Below are 16,707 nucleotides of genomic sequence, written 5' to 3'. Positions count from 1 at the left end.
ACGGGCGCGGCCGCGAGCCTCTGTGACGTGAGCAGGCGCCGGGCCCTTTCGAGGCCCCGCCCCCACGCCGGCCTCTTCGCCCGCTGCAGTGGGAATGGAAACATCTGTACCACGTGCCGGCAACCAGGCGTCGGGCTCTCGGCGCTCCACCTCCCACCGCTCCGAGCCCCACCGCTCGTCCTCGCGAGATGAACTCGACGAAATGGCCGCCGCGAACCAAGGTGGGCCCGGGGGGGGGGCGCCGGGGGGCCGTAGGCGAATGGGGAGGCGGAAGAGGACGGCACGGGTGGCCGAGCCGCCCGCACGCGCGGGAACCTTCGGGGGTCGAAGTCCGAGCGGGGGCGGGAAGGGAAGGGAAGGGGGGAGAAAGGAGGTAGCGGAGCGAGGGCGAGGGGAGGGGGGAGGAGGAGGGAAAGGGAACGGAGCGCCGCGCCGCTGTGCACGCTGGGGCGGGAGGCCGATGGCACCCGCCCCCGGCCCCTCCCAGGAGCTCGCCCGACTCTCTCTCTAGATCCCCCCTCCCCTTTGTTTTACTGCGTTTGGTCCCTGCTCTTGAGAGAGCTACTATGAGCCGATCTGGTCCCTTGGTGGGGAAACTGAGGCGCGATGCCGTGGCCGGGAAGGAGGAGGTGCCCAGCAGGGCAGTCAGGAGGCTTTTTCCGGCCAAATAACCGGGCCAGAAACCCCGTCATTTTTCAGAGGGAGGGAATGGCGCTTGGCTAGCTGTGGTCACCCAGTCCTTCCAGGGTGGGGACCTCGGCTTCCCGGCCTGCTCCGCGCTCAATGTGTCCTTGGCCTGTGCTGTGCCCCATCACCCTTTGCCACGGGCGGGGCTGGTTGGGCTGGGGAGTACAGATCCCACTATTTACTATTACGGACTGGGATTCATTCTTCTGAGTCACGTACTTGATCTCGGGATCATCCCGAGATGATCTCTAAGCCCTCTGCTCTGTGTAAAGCCTAGAACTGGATCCCGAATACTGACAATTCTTCCTTTTCCTAAGCCTTCCAAGAGCAGCAGACAGCAGGTGCTGTGCTTGGAATCCGGAGGGACTTGGAATCGAATGCTGCCAATAGACATTGAGAATGTGTGATTTACTGCATCTGCTCTTTAATCTCCAAATTGAAACTTAGAATATCCTTCAGGGGGCAGCTAGGTGGCACAGTGGATAGAGCACCAGCCCTGGAGTCAGGAGTACCTGAGTTCAAATCCGGCCTCAGACACTTAACACTTACTAGCTGTGTGACCCTGGGCAAGTCACTTAACCCCAATTGCCTCACTAAAAAAAAAAAAAAGAATATCCTTCAGACCTGCCTCACAGGGCCCGTGTGACAATCAAGTGAACAGTAAAGCAGAATATGAGATTTTCTTGCTTTGGAAACTCCTTCAAACCCACACATATCATATTTGATGTAGTCTTAGAGTTGTCTGAGTGTCCAGGAAACCAAGTGACTGGCCCAGGGTCACACAGCTAATAAAGGGCCAAAGCCAGAATTGGTTCTTCCTTGGTCCAGTGTCAATTGATTCCCTCTACTCATGATACGTTTCTGTAACAGCACTACATTATTACCATCTAATTTTCAACTTAGAGGTAATACTTCCTTTTTGGAAGGTAAAGCTTAAATCTGTAATGCAGGAATTTATTCAAATTCCTCTTAAACCAGTTTTCAGCCTGTGTCATCTGTTGGAATGATACATTCTGTAACTTTTATGATCCAGTGAATGATTGAATGAAATGACTTTATATCACTGCTCAGAAAACTCTGTTTAACAATTGTTTTTGTAGGGTATGTCTTGTTAGATATGATGTTGCTCATAATCCTGAAACAAATTCAGTTTTGAGAAATAGTATTTTGGAGATAGCTAGGTGTCCATACAGTGGATAGAGCCCCTAACCTGGAGTCAGGTAACCTGAGTTCAAATCACACCTCAGACATTTATTAGTTGTGTGACTGACCTTTGGTAAGTCACTTCACCCTGTTAGTCTCAATGTCCTCATCTGTAACATGGATTGGAGAAGGAAATGGCAAACCACTCCAGTATCTTTACCTAGAAAACCCCCCAGTGAGCTCATGAAGAGTTGGTCGAAACTGAAAAAACAATCCAGCAACAGCAAAAGCATTGGCGGTGATCAATGATTTGACCCTGCCATTGCTTGCCTTCCTATAACCAAACTGGAGCCTGCTCCATCCCCAAACACACCTCCTGATTTTCTGCTTCCCTGCTTTTGCTCATGCTGTTCCTCTTGCTAGAATTCCCCTGTAGCTCTCAAGACCCCTGGCACAAACCTTACCAGTTTAGATACCACCTCTCCCATGGGGCCTTCCTTGTTCCCAACAGTATTTTCCCTTCCCCCACTCATCTCTTCTTACCTAGAACAGGACTTTGTGCCTTTGTAGTACTTTCATGTTATATTTTAAGCTATTTCTCTGTTGCACTGCCCCCCCCTTTCAGTTCCATCCTCAACTCCTCACAATTTCTCACCCCCCATGTCTGGTCTGGTACCATCTCTGCCTTCATCATGTCTCTCTACATTTTCCCTGCTCTCTTTGGACACTGCCACTATCCTAGTTCAAGCCTGTATCACTTCACACCTGGACTGTTGATATAGGTCGGTCTCTATCCTCCATTCAGTTACCAAAGTGATTTTCTGAAAGCTCAGGTCAGATCATTCCACACTTCCCTACTCAGTACATTCCAGTGGCTCCCTAGCACCTCCAGGAGCACATACAAAAACACTCTTTGTGTCATTCAAATCCCTTTCTGCCTTTCCAGGCTCCCTGACACAGTGACTCTAGCCTCCTGGCCATTTCACAAATGAGCCCCTCCATCTCTTAGTTCCCAGCATTCTCTCTGGCTGTCTTCCATGCCTGGAATGCTCTCTCTCTTCCACTAACTCCTGACCTAGCTAACTTCCTTTAAGTGGCAACTGAAATCCCACCTTCTGCATGGGGCGATCCCCACCTCCTCTTCATTAAAGTACTTTGCTTCTCTTACTTATTTCCTGTTTTTCCTGGATAGAGCTTGTTTGTAAATATTTGTAGCTGTCTTTTTTTTTTTTTTTTGCGGGGCAATGAGGGTTAAGTGACTTGCCCAGGGTCACAGTTAGTGTCAAGTGTCTGAAGACAGATTTGAATTCAGGTCCTCCTGAATCCAGGGCTGTTGCTTTATCCACTGCACCACCTAGCTGTCCCTCCAGCTGTCTTTTGCCTCTTTTTGTTTCCCTAGTGCACAGTACTGTCACTCCTGACACACAGTAGGTGCTTGATCACTGCTGGTTGACTTGAAGAACAGTGGACTTCAAGTCAGAAGACTCAAGGTCCAGTTTGGGTCAGGGGATGTGCTCCTCAATTTCCTTTTCTGTAAATTCTAGTTACTATTTGTACTACCTCTGTGTTGTCAGGAAGAAAACTTTTTGTAAATAGTAAAAAGTCATATAAATGTGGGCTATTATTATTATTATTATTATTATTATTATACTGCTCCTTATAGTCCAAAAGCTCCCTGACATAGGGTTCTGCTTCTCTGCATCGTTTGTATTACCTAGCATTTAGTAGATTTTCTGTAAATATTTTATGATTTGATTTAAATTTAGTTTCTTCTGTTACCCCCAAATTTTCATTCATCCACTCTCTATGTTTCTAGGAAAATTTGATGGGAATTTTGACGCCCTTGACCTTGCTGAATTTGCTAAGAAGCAGCCATGGTGGCGGAAGCTGTTTGGACAGGACACTGGGCCCTCTGCCGAGAAGTACAGTGTGGCCACCCAACTCCTGATAGGTGGAGTCACTGGCTGGTGAGTGACAGCTCAGAAGGTGTGTGGGGGCACCAAATGAACTGTGAGTTAGGCCCCTAGTGATTCCATTTGGCTCAAGCCCTAGCCTGGGCCACATACACTTGGATGGCCTGTGGGAAGCTGCCCTTCCTTCTAGGCTGCCATTTCCTCCATAAAGCCTTCTTCATCCTCTCCCCACCTAGAAGCAAGTCTCTGCTTTTCAGATCTGGTCTAACTTCTGTCATGAGGATCAGGTGAAGGAACTAGATTATTTGGTCTGGAGAAGATTGAGGAAGAAGGAAGTCCACAGGCCATGGAGGAAGTGGGGCATCATCCAACCCAGCAGCCCACCCACCCATCCCCTCTATGGCTGAATTTGAGCCAGTGCCTCCTCTTCCTTTTAAACCCTCTGCAGTCTGGCTTCTGACCTCAGTCTCCAAAGATCTCAGTGATCTCTTCATTGCCAAATGCGGTGGCCTTTTCTCAGTCCTCAGCCACCTCCTGGCTAGTCTCTCTTCTTTAGGTTGTCATGCCACTGCTCTCTTCTGGGTCTCCTCCTACCTGTCTGATCTCAGCCTCTCCAAGTCACCTGTGCTAACCATGGGCCTCTGAGCTGGCCTGGGCCCTCTTCTCCTTTCTCTCTATCTCCCTCTATCTTCCATGGTTCATTGATCATTTCTGTGCAGACGATTCACACACGTATTTATCCAGATGGGCCAGCAGACAGCAAGCATAGATTCAGCTTTTCCTGTGTCTGTGCCAGGCACTAAGGCATGTGCTAAGTGTTGGGGTGCAAATGCAAGGAGAAAGACAGATGTCCCCTGCCCCCAAGGAGCTTTCATTCTAATAGGGGAAGATAGCCCACAGAAAGGAGCTGGAAAGTTGGACCACATGATCTCTAAGGCCTCTGATGGTCTCTGGTCTGTATGTGAAATTGCACCCTGGAAAGTGGTCACAAGCATTCTGGAGTCATTGTTCAAGGTCCACCCCCCCAACCATGTGGGGTTGTGAAAAGTTTGGCAGTAACTGTTTGATTTGGGTACCTATATACCTGGGGTCAAGTAAACATTTCTTGGGTGAAAAGGGGTTGAGAGTGGACAAAGTTGAAGAAGCCCTGCTCTAGACAACCCCCAGCTTCAGCATGAGCGGTGTTCCAGATGTGTTCATCTGTGTGTCACTTGTTTGGGAAAATGGGTTTTATATTCCAGAGAAAAACTGTTTTCAGTTCTGGCTTGTTAAGTTTCCGGGCCAGGCCCACAGGCCTTCCTGTAAGGTAGCCCTGATGGTAGGGGTAGCTTAGGGAAGGGCAGGGGGGTAGTGTTGCCAAGATTGGCCCTCAGGGTTTGGACAGAAGGTCAGAAGACAGGTGTTTGACCTGAAACTCTTCCTGTGCCAATGGTCGCTCAGTTGTGGACAGAAAGTTCAAAAACACCAGGTGCATGTGTTCCTGTGAAATGTTTTGGAAATGTAGTAACTGCTAAAGATGCTCAAGCTAAGCATTTTTTTTGTTTTGGGGGGCTTTTTTTGAGAGGCAGTGAGGGTTAAGGGACTTGCCCAGGGTCACACAGCTAGTAAGTGTCAAATGTTGGAGGCCAGATTTGAACTCAGGCCCTCCTGAATCCAGGGCCGGTGCTCTAACCACTGCGCCACCTAGCTGCCCCCGCTAAGCAATTTTCAAAACCTGCAACTGTATAAAGGTAGCATTTCAAAAAACATTTACCTCTGGCAAAACCAGTTTAAATTGAGGCCCGTTCATAGCTCCCCGCGGCAGAGGAGCAGCCATGTCTCCCTTTTGGGACCCTGACTTCACAGCTATAGTGTGGCTTCCACTCGATCAATTTGTCGTCCTTTTCTTTTGTAGGTGCACAGGCTTCATCTTCCAGAAAGTTGGAAAATTGGCTGCAACAGCAGTGGGTGGTGGATTCTTCCTGTTACAGGTCTGTATGGGGATATGGAATGAGCTTTGGCTTCATAGGATCCAAACCATCAACAGATGGGAGGGTCACAGAGGCAGGAAGTGGCAGTCAAGGGCCTAACCATATCTGTGGGGGGCTGGGTAGCTGCTGGGAAGTGAGTATATTAAGGTGTTTGAAGGAGCATCCGTATGTATGTCCATTGACTGCTATTGTGAGCTCAGGAGTTGGGGAGGAGAGAGATGGAGCTAGGCTATGAATTCATTGAGGAAAAGAAGGTGCGTGTCCTGGAGATGTATAGACAGCAGCACTCCAAATCTGGATTTGGTGATTGATATGGATTGAATGAAGCTCAGAGGGAAAGAGGTTACTGAATGATGGGGGTAGAAGGAGAGCCTGTAGTAGGTAGCAATAGGAAACAAGGAGTATTCCACCTTCCTTACCCTGAGCACTGAGTTAGGAGGTGGGAGTGAAATGGCTGAGAAGGGAGCCTAGTCTCAGTGAGTGCAAGAAAATGGAGGAGGTTTAAGATAAAATCCAGTTTGTTGTTAGCAATGGAGCAGGCATTCCAGAGGGCACTGTGGAAGGAGCGGGTAGATCTGCAGAAGGAGCTTGAGGGGTTGGGTTGAAGGGGATGGGAATAAGGGAGCAAGCAGGGGGGGCTAGACAATGGAGTTTGAACTGTGGCAACCAAGAGTTCAGAGTCATTAGGATGGGGTGGCTGCAGTGGTGTGTCAGTCATTAAGGAATGAGTTCAGGTAGGTTCTCCTTGTCCACAGGGGTTTGTCCTTGGGTGGAGTGTTGTCCCAGGGCATGAGGCTGGAGAGGTGGGGGGCTGGAGTGGCAGTAAGTGTGGAGGGTGCTCAGAGTGGTATAAGGTATGCCAGACAGAGGGTACCTGGGCCATACTAGCAGTGCTCTCTCTGATTTGACATTGACCCATTAATGCCAGCTATTTGGGGCTAGGTCTGCTTTTTTTTTTTTTTAATTTTTTTTAGTGAGGCAATTGGGGTTAAGTGACTTGCCCAGGGTCACACAGCTAGTAAGTGTGTGTTAAGTGTCTGAGGCCGGATTTGAACTCAGGTCCTCCTGACTCCAGGGCCGGTGCTCTATCCACTGCACCACCTAGCTGCCCTGGGGCTAGGTCTTCTAAAGCCTCCTTGGGAACATTTCCCATCTAGCCCACACCTCTATCTCATCAGATGCTTTGCTGAAATCCAGGTGTGCTATGTAGCCATTCAGTGTAGCCCTTGTAATCCTATTCAAAAGAACCAGTGATTACCACTTCCTTAAATGCTTACCAACCATCTCTTTAATGAGATGTTCTGTAGTTTTGCCAGAAATTGAAAACAAGCTTACTGACCTATCATTTGTAGAATCTGCCCTCTTCCCTTTTTTGAAAATTAAGACATTTGCCCTTCCCTGGTCTTGTAGTACTTCCTGCTCTCCACAGGTGAGCATTTGGGTGGAACTCACTGGAGGGGAAGAGAAGAACAGCTTCCCGGGAGGAGTCATTGAGCTGAAGACGGGGCAGCAGAGACATCACAAACTTGCCCTGGAGGCCTGGTCTATATCGGGGCTGCAGAATGTCAATTAGGCCTATATCTGCAGGAGCTTGCTCACTTTCTGCCAAAAGCAGGGTGTTCTTAACTGATCAATTTTGCCTTTGCCTTAACCATATTTCATTCTTCCAAAGACAGAGAGAACAACAAAGTGAACCTGCTATTTGCAAACAGATTTCTATCCAGCCAAGTGAGATCAGTTGCTAAAGTAGAAACGATGGAGAATTGGTGGGAGGGTGGGGGGGTAGGGGTGGGGGCAAGTGACCATTCCATCTTAGAATTCATGATAGAAAAGGGGAAGGGAAGACAGGCAGAGGCTGACACGACAGGCACCTTCGATTTGGAAAGATCAGTCAGTGAGCACTTCCAAAGTACCTGCTGTGTGTCTGGCCCTGTGTCAAGCACTGGGAATACAAAGAAAGGCAAAAACAGCTTCCAGTCTAATGGGGGGGGGGCAGCATGCAAACAAACAGCCTTATCCAAAGAAGCTCTAAACAGTCAGTTGGAGGTAATGGACAGAGGAGCCACAAAGGGGTTCATCTTGAGATGAGGAGGAGAGCATTCCAAGCATGGGGAGCACCTGGAGAGATGCAAGGTCTTAATCAAGGAGCAGGCAAGAAGCCAGTGTCAATGGGTTGAGTAGGAGGGATGGGGTGGGGCATGTATTGGGAAGGAAGATATCAACTGGAAGAAGGCTGCTAAGGTTTGGGGGCTGGGGTTAGTTATAAAGGGCATTAAATGCCACACAGAACATTCTCTATTCCTGTGGGCATTAGGGAGCCACTGGAGTTTACTGAGAAGGGTGGGACATGGTCAGACCCGAGCTTTAGCAAAATCACTTTAGTGGCTGACTGGGACAGACTTTAAGGGGTTCAGTGGTAGGATACTATGACCTAAGTCTGCATTTATTAAAATGTATTTTTGGGGGGTTTTATACCACTTTTGTTTCTAAATACATCCCTCTCTCCTCCCTTACCTTGTGAACCATCCCTTGTAACAAAGAATTCAAAAGAAAGAGTGGAAACTAAGTTGAACTAAGCTATTTAACAAAACTCACTGCCCCATGAGTGGAGGCTGACGGTTTACGCTCTTAGTGTCTTCCCCTGCAAGGGGAAGCTACTCTCTCTGGACCTTCCATGTGGTACCTATTTCCATTCACGTTGTCTCGCCCATCAGGATGTGAATGCTTTGAGGGCAGGGACTAAATTTGCGTTTTCTCTGTATCCCCAGGTCTACATGGTGCCTAGCACATAGTAAGTGCTTTAATAAATGCTGTGCGATTGCTTGATTTTTCTGCACACAGTCCCCCACCCCTGCGAGGAAGGGAAGGGGGTGAATTTTCTCTTCTCTGGGACATCAAGAATCAAATTATGAAAATGCAAATAGAAATCATTTCTGAGAAGGAGAAGGAGAAGGAGGGGGAGTTGTCTAGAGAGAGTGATCTGGATCCAGAGGGAACTCACCGACCAGCGCAGATTTTGAAAAGACATCTATCTCTAGGAGATGGAAGTAAGGGCAGTTAATAGGTGATGAAAAAAAAGTAGCAACACCCTGTAAGAATAGTGTCAAGAACACTCCACCTCAGTGTGTTTAGCTTAGAGATGAGACTATTCTGGGGTTTCACTCTCTGATGGGCTGTTATGTCGAAAAAGGATTATGCTTGTTTGGCTTCGCCCAAAAGGAAAGAGTGGAGAGAGACCACTAAAAGGCAAATTTGGGGCTTAAAGTCAGGGAACATGGCCTTAGCAAAGCTAGCCCAAAGTGGAACAGGAAGAAGCTGGGGAAGAAGGGATTCCCTTCCATCTCTGAGATTTGGTTTGTTTTTAAAGGAAATAAGTAAAACCCCAAGGTGAATAAATAAAACTAAAACAAAAAACAGTCATGAGGGGCTTGCAGAGACAAGGTGATAAACGGTTTGTGACCAATAGACAGCAAGCAGTTCCAGGGAGAGAGCGGTCACTCTCCACCCTGTTGGTCACTGCTGGCTTCATGAAGAAGGGATTTGGGAAGGGGAGAGTGAAGAAAAGGCCATAGTCTCAGACATTGTGAGTTTGGAGAATGAAAAGGTGACACTGGGCTGAAGCATAGGGCATGTTTAAGCACAATGAAAGCTACCTCCTTCATCTTAAAAAGGTGGTAAATGGCAATGCGTCTGTTTTGCTCAACTGTACTTTGTTGTTAAGCCATTTCCTTCTCCAGCTCATTTTACAGATGGGGAAATTGAGGCAGACAGCATTAAGTGACTTGCCCAGCGTCACACAGCTAGTATCTGAGGCCAGGTTTGAACTCAGGTCCTTACGACTCCAGGGTGGGTCCTTTATCCACCGTACCACCTCGCTGCCCCATTACTTCGTTGTTATGAAGGAAGACTCATTGGGGGTTGAGGGGGAGGTACATGATTTGAATGGGGGGAAAGAAGCAATCAAAAATGGAAGGTATATCTGTCCAGGACAGATGGGAGAAGGCCTTGAATGCCAGGCTGAGCAGGTTCTTGCTAAGTCCTACACTAAGGAGTGGGTTTTGTACCTATGAGTATGGGGGACTTGGAGTTAGTTATTCCAGCTGCTGGTAGAGGTAGGCAATGCATAACAGCACCAAACATTTTATATGCTAGCTACTCTGTAGAGTTCTTAAGCTTTTTTTTTCTGGGCCATGGTCCCCTTCTTAGAATAACGGTTTTAAAGGCATAAAATCAAACACATAGCATTACAAAGGAAACCAATTCTATTGAAATCTACTTGTAATATTTATTTTAAAAAACAAGTTAATGAGCCTCAGGTTAAAAAGCCCTGCTATAGAGGGCTTAATTTTACTTAAAATCCTCGAATGTTAGAGCTAGAAGGAACTCTAGGCACCATTCATTCTTTTCTCAAGTTTTGACAGATGAGCACACTGAGGTATAATCTTTTAAAGCTGGGGCAGAAGACCTGTTTTGTATTGAGGGTCACTGACCCACTGGAAAAAGACAAAGCACCACTTCTCGAGTCTACATTACTTGGTGGGGGGATTGCTTTTTCCTCCAGCTAAATGCATTAATTTTAATTTAGGAGCAGAGATTGTAAAGCTTGACCAGTCCGACTATAGCAAATACCTAAAAAGGTCCTCTGGCCAATTATGTAGGGAGCAAGAAGGAAGAGTTGAACAGATTCGAGGGCATTCACCCTGAGCCGTGACCTTTCAGAGATCTGATCTCAAACTTTGAGTTCGGTGTCAGTAAGATCGAACCGAAGCTAGCTTTCCTACCATCTCCTCTGCCTGTCTGTTCCTAGTCCCACTGCCACATAGTGGGCCCGATCTCAAGCCTTCTCTCTTCTGCCTTGTACAAATGGCCAAGACAAGCCAGTCAATCTGAGCTAGGAGCCAGACTGAGCATGGAGGGACAGCTGTGTAAGAGAGAGGAAATGACAGAATTATGTAGAAGGGCCACATGTGTCTGAGATAGGGAAGTGTCCCCCAGAGAATCTACGTGAAAGGAGGAAGCTTTCAAATAGTAAGGAAAGAGAAGAAAGGAGAGAGAGACAGTCTCTTGGGACACAAACATTCATTTAGGGTTATTTCATCTTTCAGACACCAAAGCCTCGAATGAATGCTGGAAAGTCAGAAAGTTCTATTTAGGTGACCTCATTTATTTAATAAATTTTTCTCTTTCCCATCTCTCTCTTAATCTTCCAAAATACAGATCGCAAACCACACTGGTTACATCAAGGTAGACTGGCAACGAGTTGAGAAAGATATGAAGAAAGCCAAGGAGCAGCTGAAAATCCGCAGGAGCAACCAGCTCCCTACAGAGGTGAAGAGCAAAGCTGAGGAGGTAAGAAGGCTACTCTGGTAACCCCCTCCCCGAGTCTTCCCCAGTACATAAAAATAGGAGAAACCCCCCAAGAAGTCTCATGGAGGGAGCTTGAGGCTAAAATGCTTGGAGCAGTATTCACTTAGTGAACTGGCTGTTCTGCATTGAATCAGTCTGAGCAGTGAGCTTGTTCTGGCTCAGGATCCTGGTTGAAACAATTTCCCAAAGTTTTGGACATCCCTTGGCTCCATGGCTTCTGAAGAGGCCAGTTGGTATCAACTAATATTTGTCTTTGGCAAAGCTTAAACAATAGTTGGTTCAAGGGAAGCCCCTTTTTGGTGGTAGTGTTAAAAAGAAAGGATTGACTTTTCCAGCCTATTGTTGAGCTGGTCCTAGGGAGCATTCTCCTTCTAAGCGTCGGTCTCCTGCTCATGCCTCAGCGAATTCTCTCCATCCTGTGGCAGCTCTGCCCAGTCAGGAAGATGCTCACGACTAGCATTTTCTCAAGTGCTTTCTTTAAAGGCTTACTGAACACTTGGCTTACAGCCACCCTGGAAGGTGCCTTGCATAGGATGCTATCTCTAAAGGGACTGAGGTCTGGGGAGAGGTAGGGACAACAGCAGAAGCAGGATTTGAACCCAGGAGCCAATGCTTCTTCCACCATTCTACCCAAGAGCTGCTTCTAAATTTGGATGGAACTTAGCCTTTTTTTTTCTGTAACTGGTATATTTTACCTTTACAAAAGTACAGTTTTGAGGCTTCATTACAGTATGGAAAGTCGAGGCCCTAGAGGGTTGTACCAGAGGAACCCAAGGCAGTGTGTCTGTTCTCTGAGGACCAGCTTGGCTAAATTAGGAAAGGGCTGGTACCAGCTTGGCTACAAGCAATAGCATTTTCACCTACTTCAACTCTCCTAGACCCTCCACTAAGCCAAAAAAGAAGTATGATTTGCATTGGGGGAGAGAGTACTTGCACCAAGGAAGTCATGGATCCTTGAATATTGAAGTGTGCACACACAGATATCACCTCTGTTGTATCTTTGCCTTATGTTTCTTACAAGCATTTGGTAAGGGAAAGCATACTGGGAGGTAGCATGGCACAGCAGAAGGAGGCATGGGCCCTATTTCTGGTCTGACACTGACTACCTCTGTGACCCAGGTCAGTCCTTAAACTTTGTGAACCTCAGTTTCCTTACCTGTAAAAAGAGAAGTTCAGACTGGATGATTTCCCTTTTGGCTATCACATTCTTTGAATCATTCAGCAAATCAATGGCTAGACTGGGAAAGCTTCCTGTCTAGCACCAACCTCTTTGCTGACCTCCTGTCTCACATCCCCAACTGCCTTTCAAACATCTTGAACTGGGTGTCCAGTAGACATTTTAAACTCAGTATGCCCCAACTGAAATTCATCATCTTTCCCCTTAAACCCTTTTCCCCTTCTTCCTTCCCTGTTACTATAGAGGGAGGGCACCACCATCCTTTCAGTCTCCCAGGCTCATAACCCAAGAGTCATCCTGGACTCCTCATTCTGTCTCACTCTTCCATATCCTATATGGTGCCAAGGCCTGTTGATGTCACCTCTATAGCATCTCTCGCATGTGCCCTCTTCAGTCTTCTGACACGGCCCCCACCCTGGTGCAGGCCCTCATCGCCTCACACCTGGACTATTGCAGTCACTGCTAGGGGACTCTGCCTGCCTCAGGTCTCTCCCACTCCCTTCCATCCTCCATTCAGCCACCAGAGGAATCTTCCTAAAGTGCAAGTTCAACCATGTCATTTCCCTGCTCAGTAAACTGCACTGGCTCCTTGTTGCATCCAGGATCAAATACAAGATTCTGTTTGGCATTCTGAGTCCTTCATAACCAAAGACCCTCCTGCCTTACTTCTTACTACACCTCACTCCCTGACATGTCGTCTTCAATCCAGTGACATTAGCCTCTGGGATATTCCATGAACAAGACCCTCCATCTCTCAACTGCCTGTCACACATGCCCCAACTACTGATCTCCAAACCCTCTTAAATTTCCCTCTTTTAATTATTTCCTACTTATCCTGTATATGGGTTGCTTTGTATATATTTGCTTGCATGTTGTCTCCCTCATTGGACTGTAAGCTCCTTGTGACGGCCAGGGCCTGTCTTTTGCCTCTTTTTGTGTCTCTGGTGCTTAGCGCAGTGCACATTGGTAAATATATATTGACATTAACAAAAGTAGAATGCTCCTTGGAATGAACTGACTCTCTTTTCTTCATCTTGCGGTTCCTCCATCAAGGTGCATCATCTGTGTCGTGATCCTTAACTATATGTATCACCAGGGCCCTGTCTCGGGTCCACTACTCTTCTCTCTTTCTCCAGGCTCTCATTCGTTGACCCCACCAGAACCCATGGGTTTTATTGTCACCTCTACACTGATGGCTCCAAAATCTCTATGTCTAGCCCGGATTTCTCCTCTGTGTCCCAGTTCTGCATCTCCAAATGCCTGTTGGACATTTTAAACTGGATGTCCCATGGGCACCTCAAATTCCACATGTCCAGAATGTATTTCTCTCTCAATCTTCCCCTTATCCTCTTCCAAACTTTCTTGTTTTTATCAAGGATATCACCAGTCTTCCAGGGTTCTCAACCTCAACATTATCCTTAACTCTTTATTCTCCCTCACCCCATATATGCAGTCCATTATCAAATCTCATATCCGCCTCTACAATATCTCTCATTTGACCCCTTCTCTCTGTTCTTGCCTAGACTATTGCTATCTCTCAGCCTCCAGTCTCTCTTCACTCCAATCCATCCTCCACACAGCTGTCAAAGTGATTATCCTGAAGCACAGATCTGACTATCTCATTCCCCCATTCATGGTGAACTCCAATGGCTTCATACCACAACTCCCATTTGGCACTTGAAGCTCTTCAAAACCTGACTCCAACCTCCCTATCCAGCCACTTTCACTCAGAGGCCATCTCCAGTCATCCTGATCTGTGTCTTGCCACTGAACCCAGATGGCTCTGGAGGAGAGAGTGAGGCTGGCAACTTTGCACAGCCCTGCCTCACTGAAATCCAATTCAGTGCAAGTGAGGACATCACCTCCTGATGTCATGGTCCTCTTTGAGAACGAGGGACAAACAACCACCACAGCTCCCCTTCATTCACTCTGTGGCCCAGCCAAACAGGCCTCTGTTCTTCACCCATAATGCCCCATCTCCCATCTCCATGTCTTTGCCCTGGCCACCCCTATGCTTGGAATCCCAATGCTTTCCCTCTTCACTTCTGCCTCTTAGAACCTCCTTCTTCTTTCAAGGCTCAGTTCAAGCCTTTCCTTCTCTCTCCAGCTCCCAGAATTACCTTAGATTCATTACTTATAAATTCTCTGTATACTTATTTATAAAAGGATGAATGGATGAAGGAATGAAAAAGAATTTCAGTTCTTACACTGGGCTAAGTACTGGGGATACAAAGATAAAATCTACACTCCCTGCCCTCAAGGAGCTTACATTCTAATGGGGGAAACAGGATGTGGTAGAGAAGGTGGTGGTGGTGGGGTACTTTGGTTCACAAACTTGAAGGAATGGTGAGTGGAGTCAGAGATGATTCCATTTCCTCAGCAGAATGTCAAGTCTTTGATGAAGGGGATTGTGTCCTTTTTGTCTTTGTAACCCATTACCCAGCACAGTGCCCTGGCACACAATAAGTGCTTAATAAATGCTTGTTGATGGATGGGTTCCTGATGCACATGGCTGTCTTAGCTGATGCTCTCAAAAAACACAGAGAAGCTCTGTGGGGAAAATGCTAGGTTCTCATATTAGGTCATGCTCTAAAGTAATTATCTCATTCTTCCATGGTGAAACATGGTTACATCGGCAAGTTTGATATTATTGATGATCATAGGAAAAGGAAGAATGGCCCAATATGGTATGTTCATACCCCTATTTGATTTTCATTGGAAAGTTTTAGAAAAATGGAGGAATGATCCTTTTGTAGGTATGTAAATCCCGGGATAAAATGTGCCAAGAACACCAGGAGAAACAGTTAATGAGCATGACTTTTATTAGCACTTGGGACTAAATTATTTTTCCTATGAACACATCTCTGAAACTAAAGTGAAGTCAGTGGAAATGATTGGATGTTTAATTATAAAATTACATAACTTAAATGTGGCTTCATATTCAATGTCTAAGTCGAGGTGAGGTGTTATTGGTAAGCTTCAGGGAGAGGGGGTGGTGGTCATAGAGTCAGGATATCATCTAGTATAATCCCCCTCATTTTACAGCTGAGGAAACTGAGGCCCAGAAAAGCTCAATGAGTGGCAGAGCCAGGATTCCAACATGGTTCTTCTGATTCCAAAGCCTGTATTCTTTGCAACCTGTAGGCCTCTAGAAATGTACCAAACTCCCAAGAAAAGAGACTGAGCGATTGGCCACAGATGGTTGGTGGTGACCAAACCCTCAGCTCCATCTCTTGTCCTCAAAATGAGATTGTTTTCAAGATGACTTTGCATCCTCAAGGATTATAGAGGTAGCATGCCCTCACTTGCCCTTTGCCCTCTTTCTAGATTCGCTCCAAAGGGAGCTTACATCTGGGATGGAGGAAAGAAAATGCTATTCCTTTGCCTTGTTTTCATCATTTATCCTATGAAGGTGAACTATCAAATAATTTTGTCCCAAAGTTGGATTACGCCGAAGTAGCCGGCAGATCCATAATTTATTTTTGTGAAAGTAAAGGCTCATACTCTGTCCTTAGCAAGGAAATTGATGATTCTTTCTTTTTTGCTGTTTTTTTTTCTGTGACCAGGTCGTGTCATTTGTGAAGAAGAATGTCCTTGTGACTGGCGGGTTTTTTGGAGGCTTTCTTCTTGGCATGGCATCGTAAAGAGGAAGACTTTGATGACTGCACCTTACATTTCCTGCCTATGTCCTTGCTCAGGCTCTGCTGGGCCAATATTCTCATAATTAGCATCTGCACTATGGGAGCAGAATAACCCATATGGCCATAATCCAAGGTCTAGAATGATTGAAGAAAATAGCTGACCTCGCCTCATTTGTCTCCTCACGGGCCTTGTAGCTCTTTGGAGGGCCTGCTTTGTAATTAATTAGCTGTTTTCTAGGACGTAAGGTCAAGTTTGCTCCCTCCCTGTAAGACAGCTAACCGGGGAGAGATGCATTCTCAAACCTGCCAGGGACACTTCCTGCTGGTCCCTACTTGCTGTCAATGTGTTCTGCCTTGTGGAGATGAATACACTTGCCCATTGATCACAAAAAGCTCTGATGGCTTGTGTTTTTTGTTCCTCCTTCAGTTGGTTTCAGAATGCAGAAACACTGTATGAAAGTCACTTTTTGCTTCACAGGTTTTGGGGGCAGTTGCCTTCCACTTGTAGGCATCTCAACTTACTGCACCCAAGTATAATCCTTCATATTTTGAATGTGGACAGAAGCTAAATGAATTTAAAACTCAAGACCTATCACTTAGAAAACCTTAGGTAATAAACAATTTGGGGGCAGCTAGATGGTTCAGTAGATAGAGTGCCGGGCCTGGAGTCAGGAAGACTCATTTTCCAGAGTTCAAATATGGCCTCAGACACTTAATAGCTGTGTGACCCCGGGAAAGTCACTTAACCCCGTCTGCCTCAGTTTCCTCATCTGTAAAATGAGTTGGAGAAGAAAATGGTAAACCACTTC

At 46.7% G+C, this 16,707-nt stretch overlaps 1 protein-coding gene across 1 annotated transcript; it reads left to right on the top strand.

The window, feature by feature from the left end:
• The first annotated feature begins 63 nt into the window (after window positions 1–63).
• FUNDC2 (FUN14 domain containing 2) lies at window positions 64–16,290 on the top strand. Its single transcript, XM_043973638.1, has 5 exons — window positions 64–221; window positions 3,647–3,797; window positions 5,638–5,713; window positions 10,931–11,062; window positions 15,824–16,290. Exons 1-5 carry the CDS (start codon window positions 95–97, stop codon window positions 15,899–15,901), a joined length of 564 nt encoding a protein of 187 aa, XP_043829573.1. The 5' UTR covers window positions 64–94; the 3' UTR covers window positions 15,902–16,290.
• The last annotated feature ends 417 nt before the right edge of the window (window positions 16,291–16,707 follow it).

The sequence above is a fragment of the Dromiciops gliroides genome, chromosome X (assembly GCF_019393635.1).
Source record: "Dromiciops gliroides isolate mDroGli1 chromosome X, mDroGli1.pri, whole genome shotgun sequence".
NCBI lineage: Eukaryota > Metazoa > Chordata > Mammalia > Microbiotheria > Microbiotheriidae > Dromiciops > Dromiciops gliroides.
This window is presented reverse-complemented; position numbering and strand designations above follow the sequence as displayed.

Excerpts from the sequence above, each read along its gene's own strand:
- FUNDC2 (XM_043973638.1), top strand. The coding sequence starts at position 95 with ATGGAAACATCTGTACCACGTGCCGGCAACCAGGCGTCGGGCTCTCGG. Across the intron at positions 5,714-10,930 it reads GTGGATTCTTCCTGTTACAG|ATCGCAAACCACACTGGTTA; the intron begins GTCTGTATGGGG and ends TCCAAAATACAG. Across the intron at positions 11,063-15,823 it reads TGAAGAGCAAAGCTGAGGAG|GTCGTGTCATTTGTGAAGAA; the intron begins GTAAGAAGGCTA and ends TTCTGTGACCAG.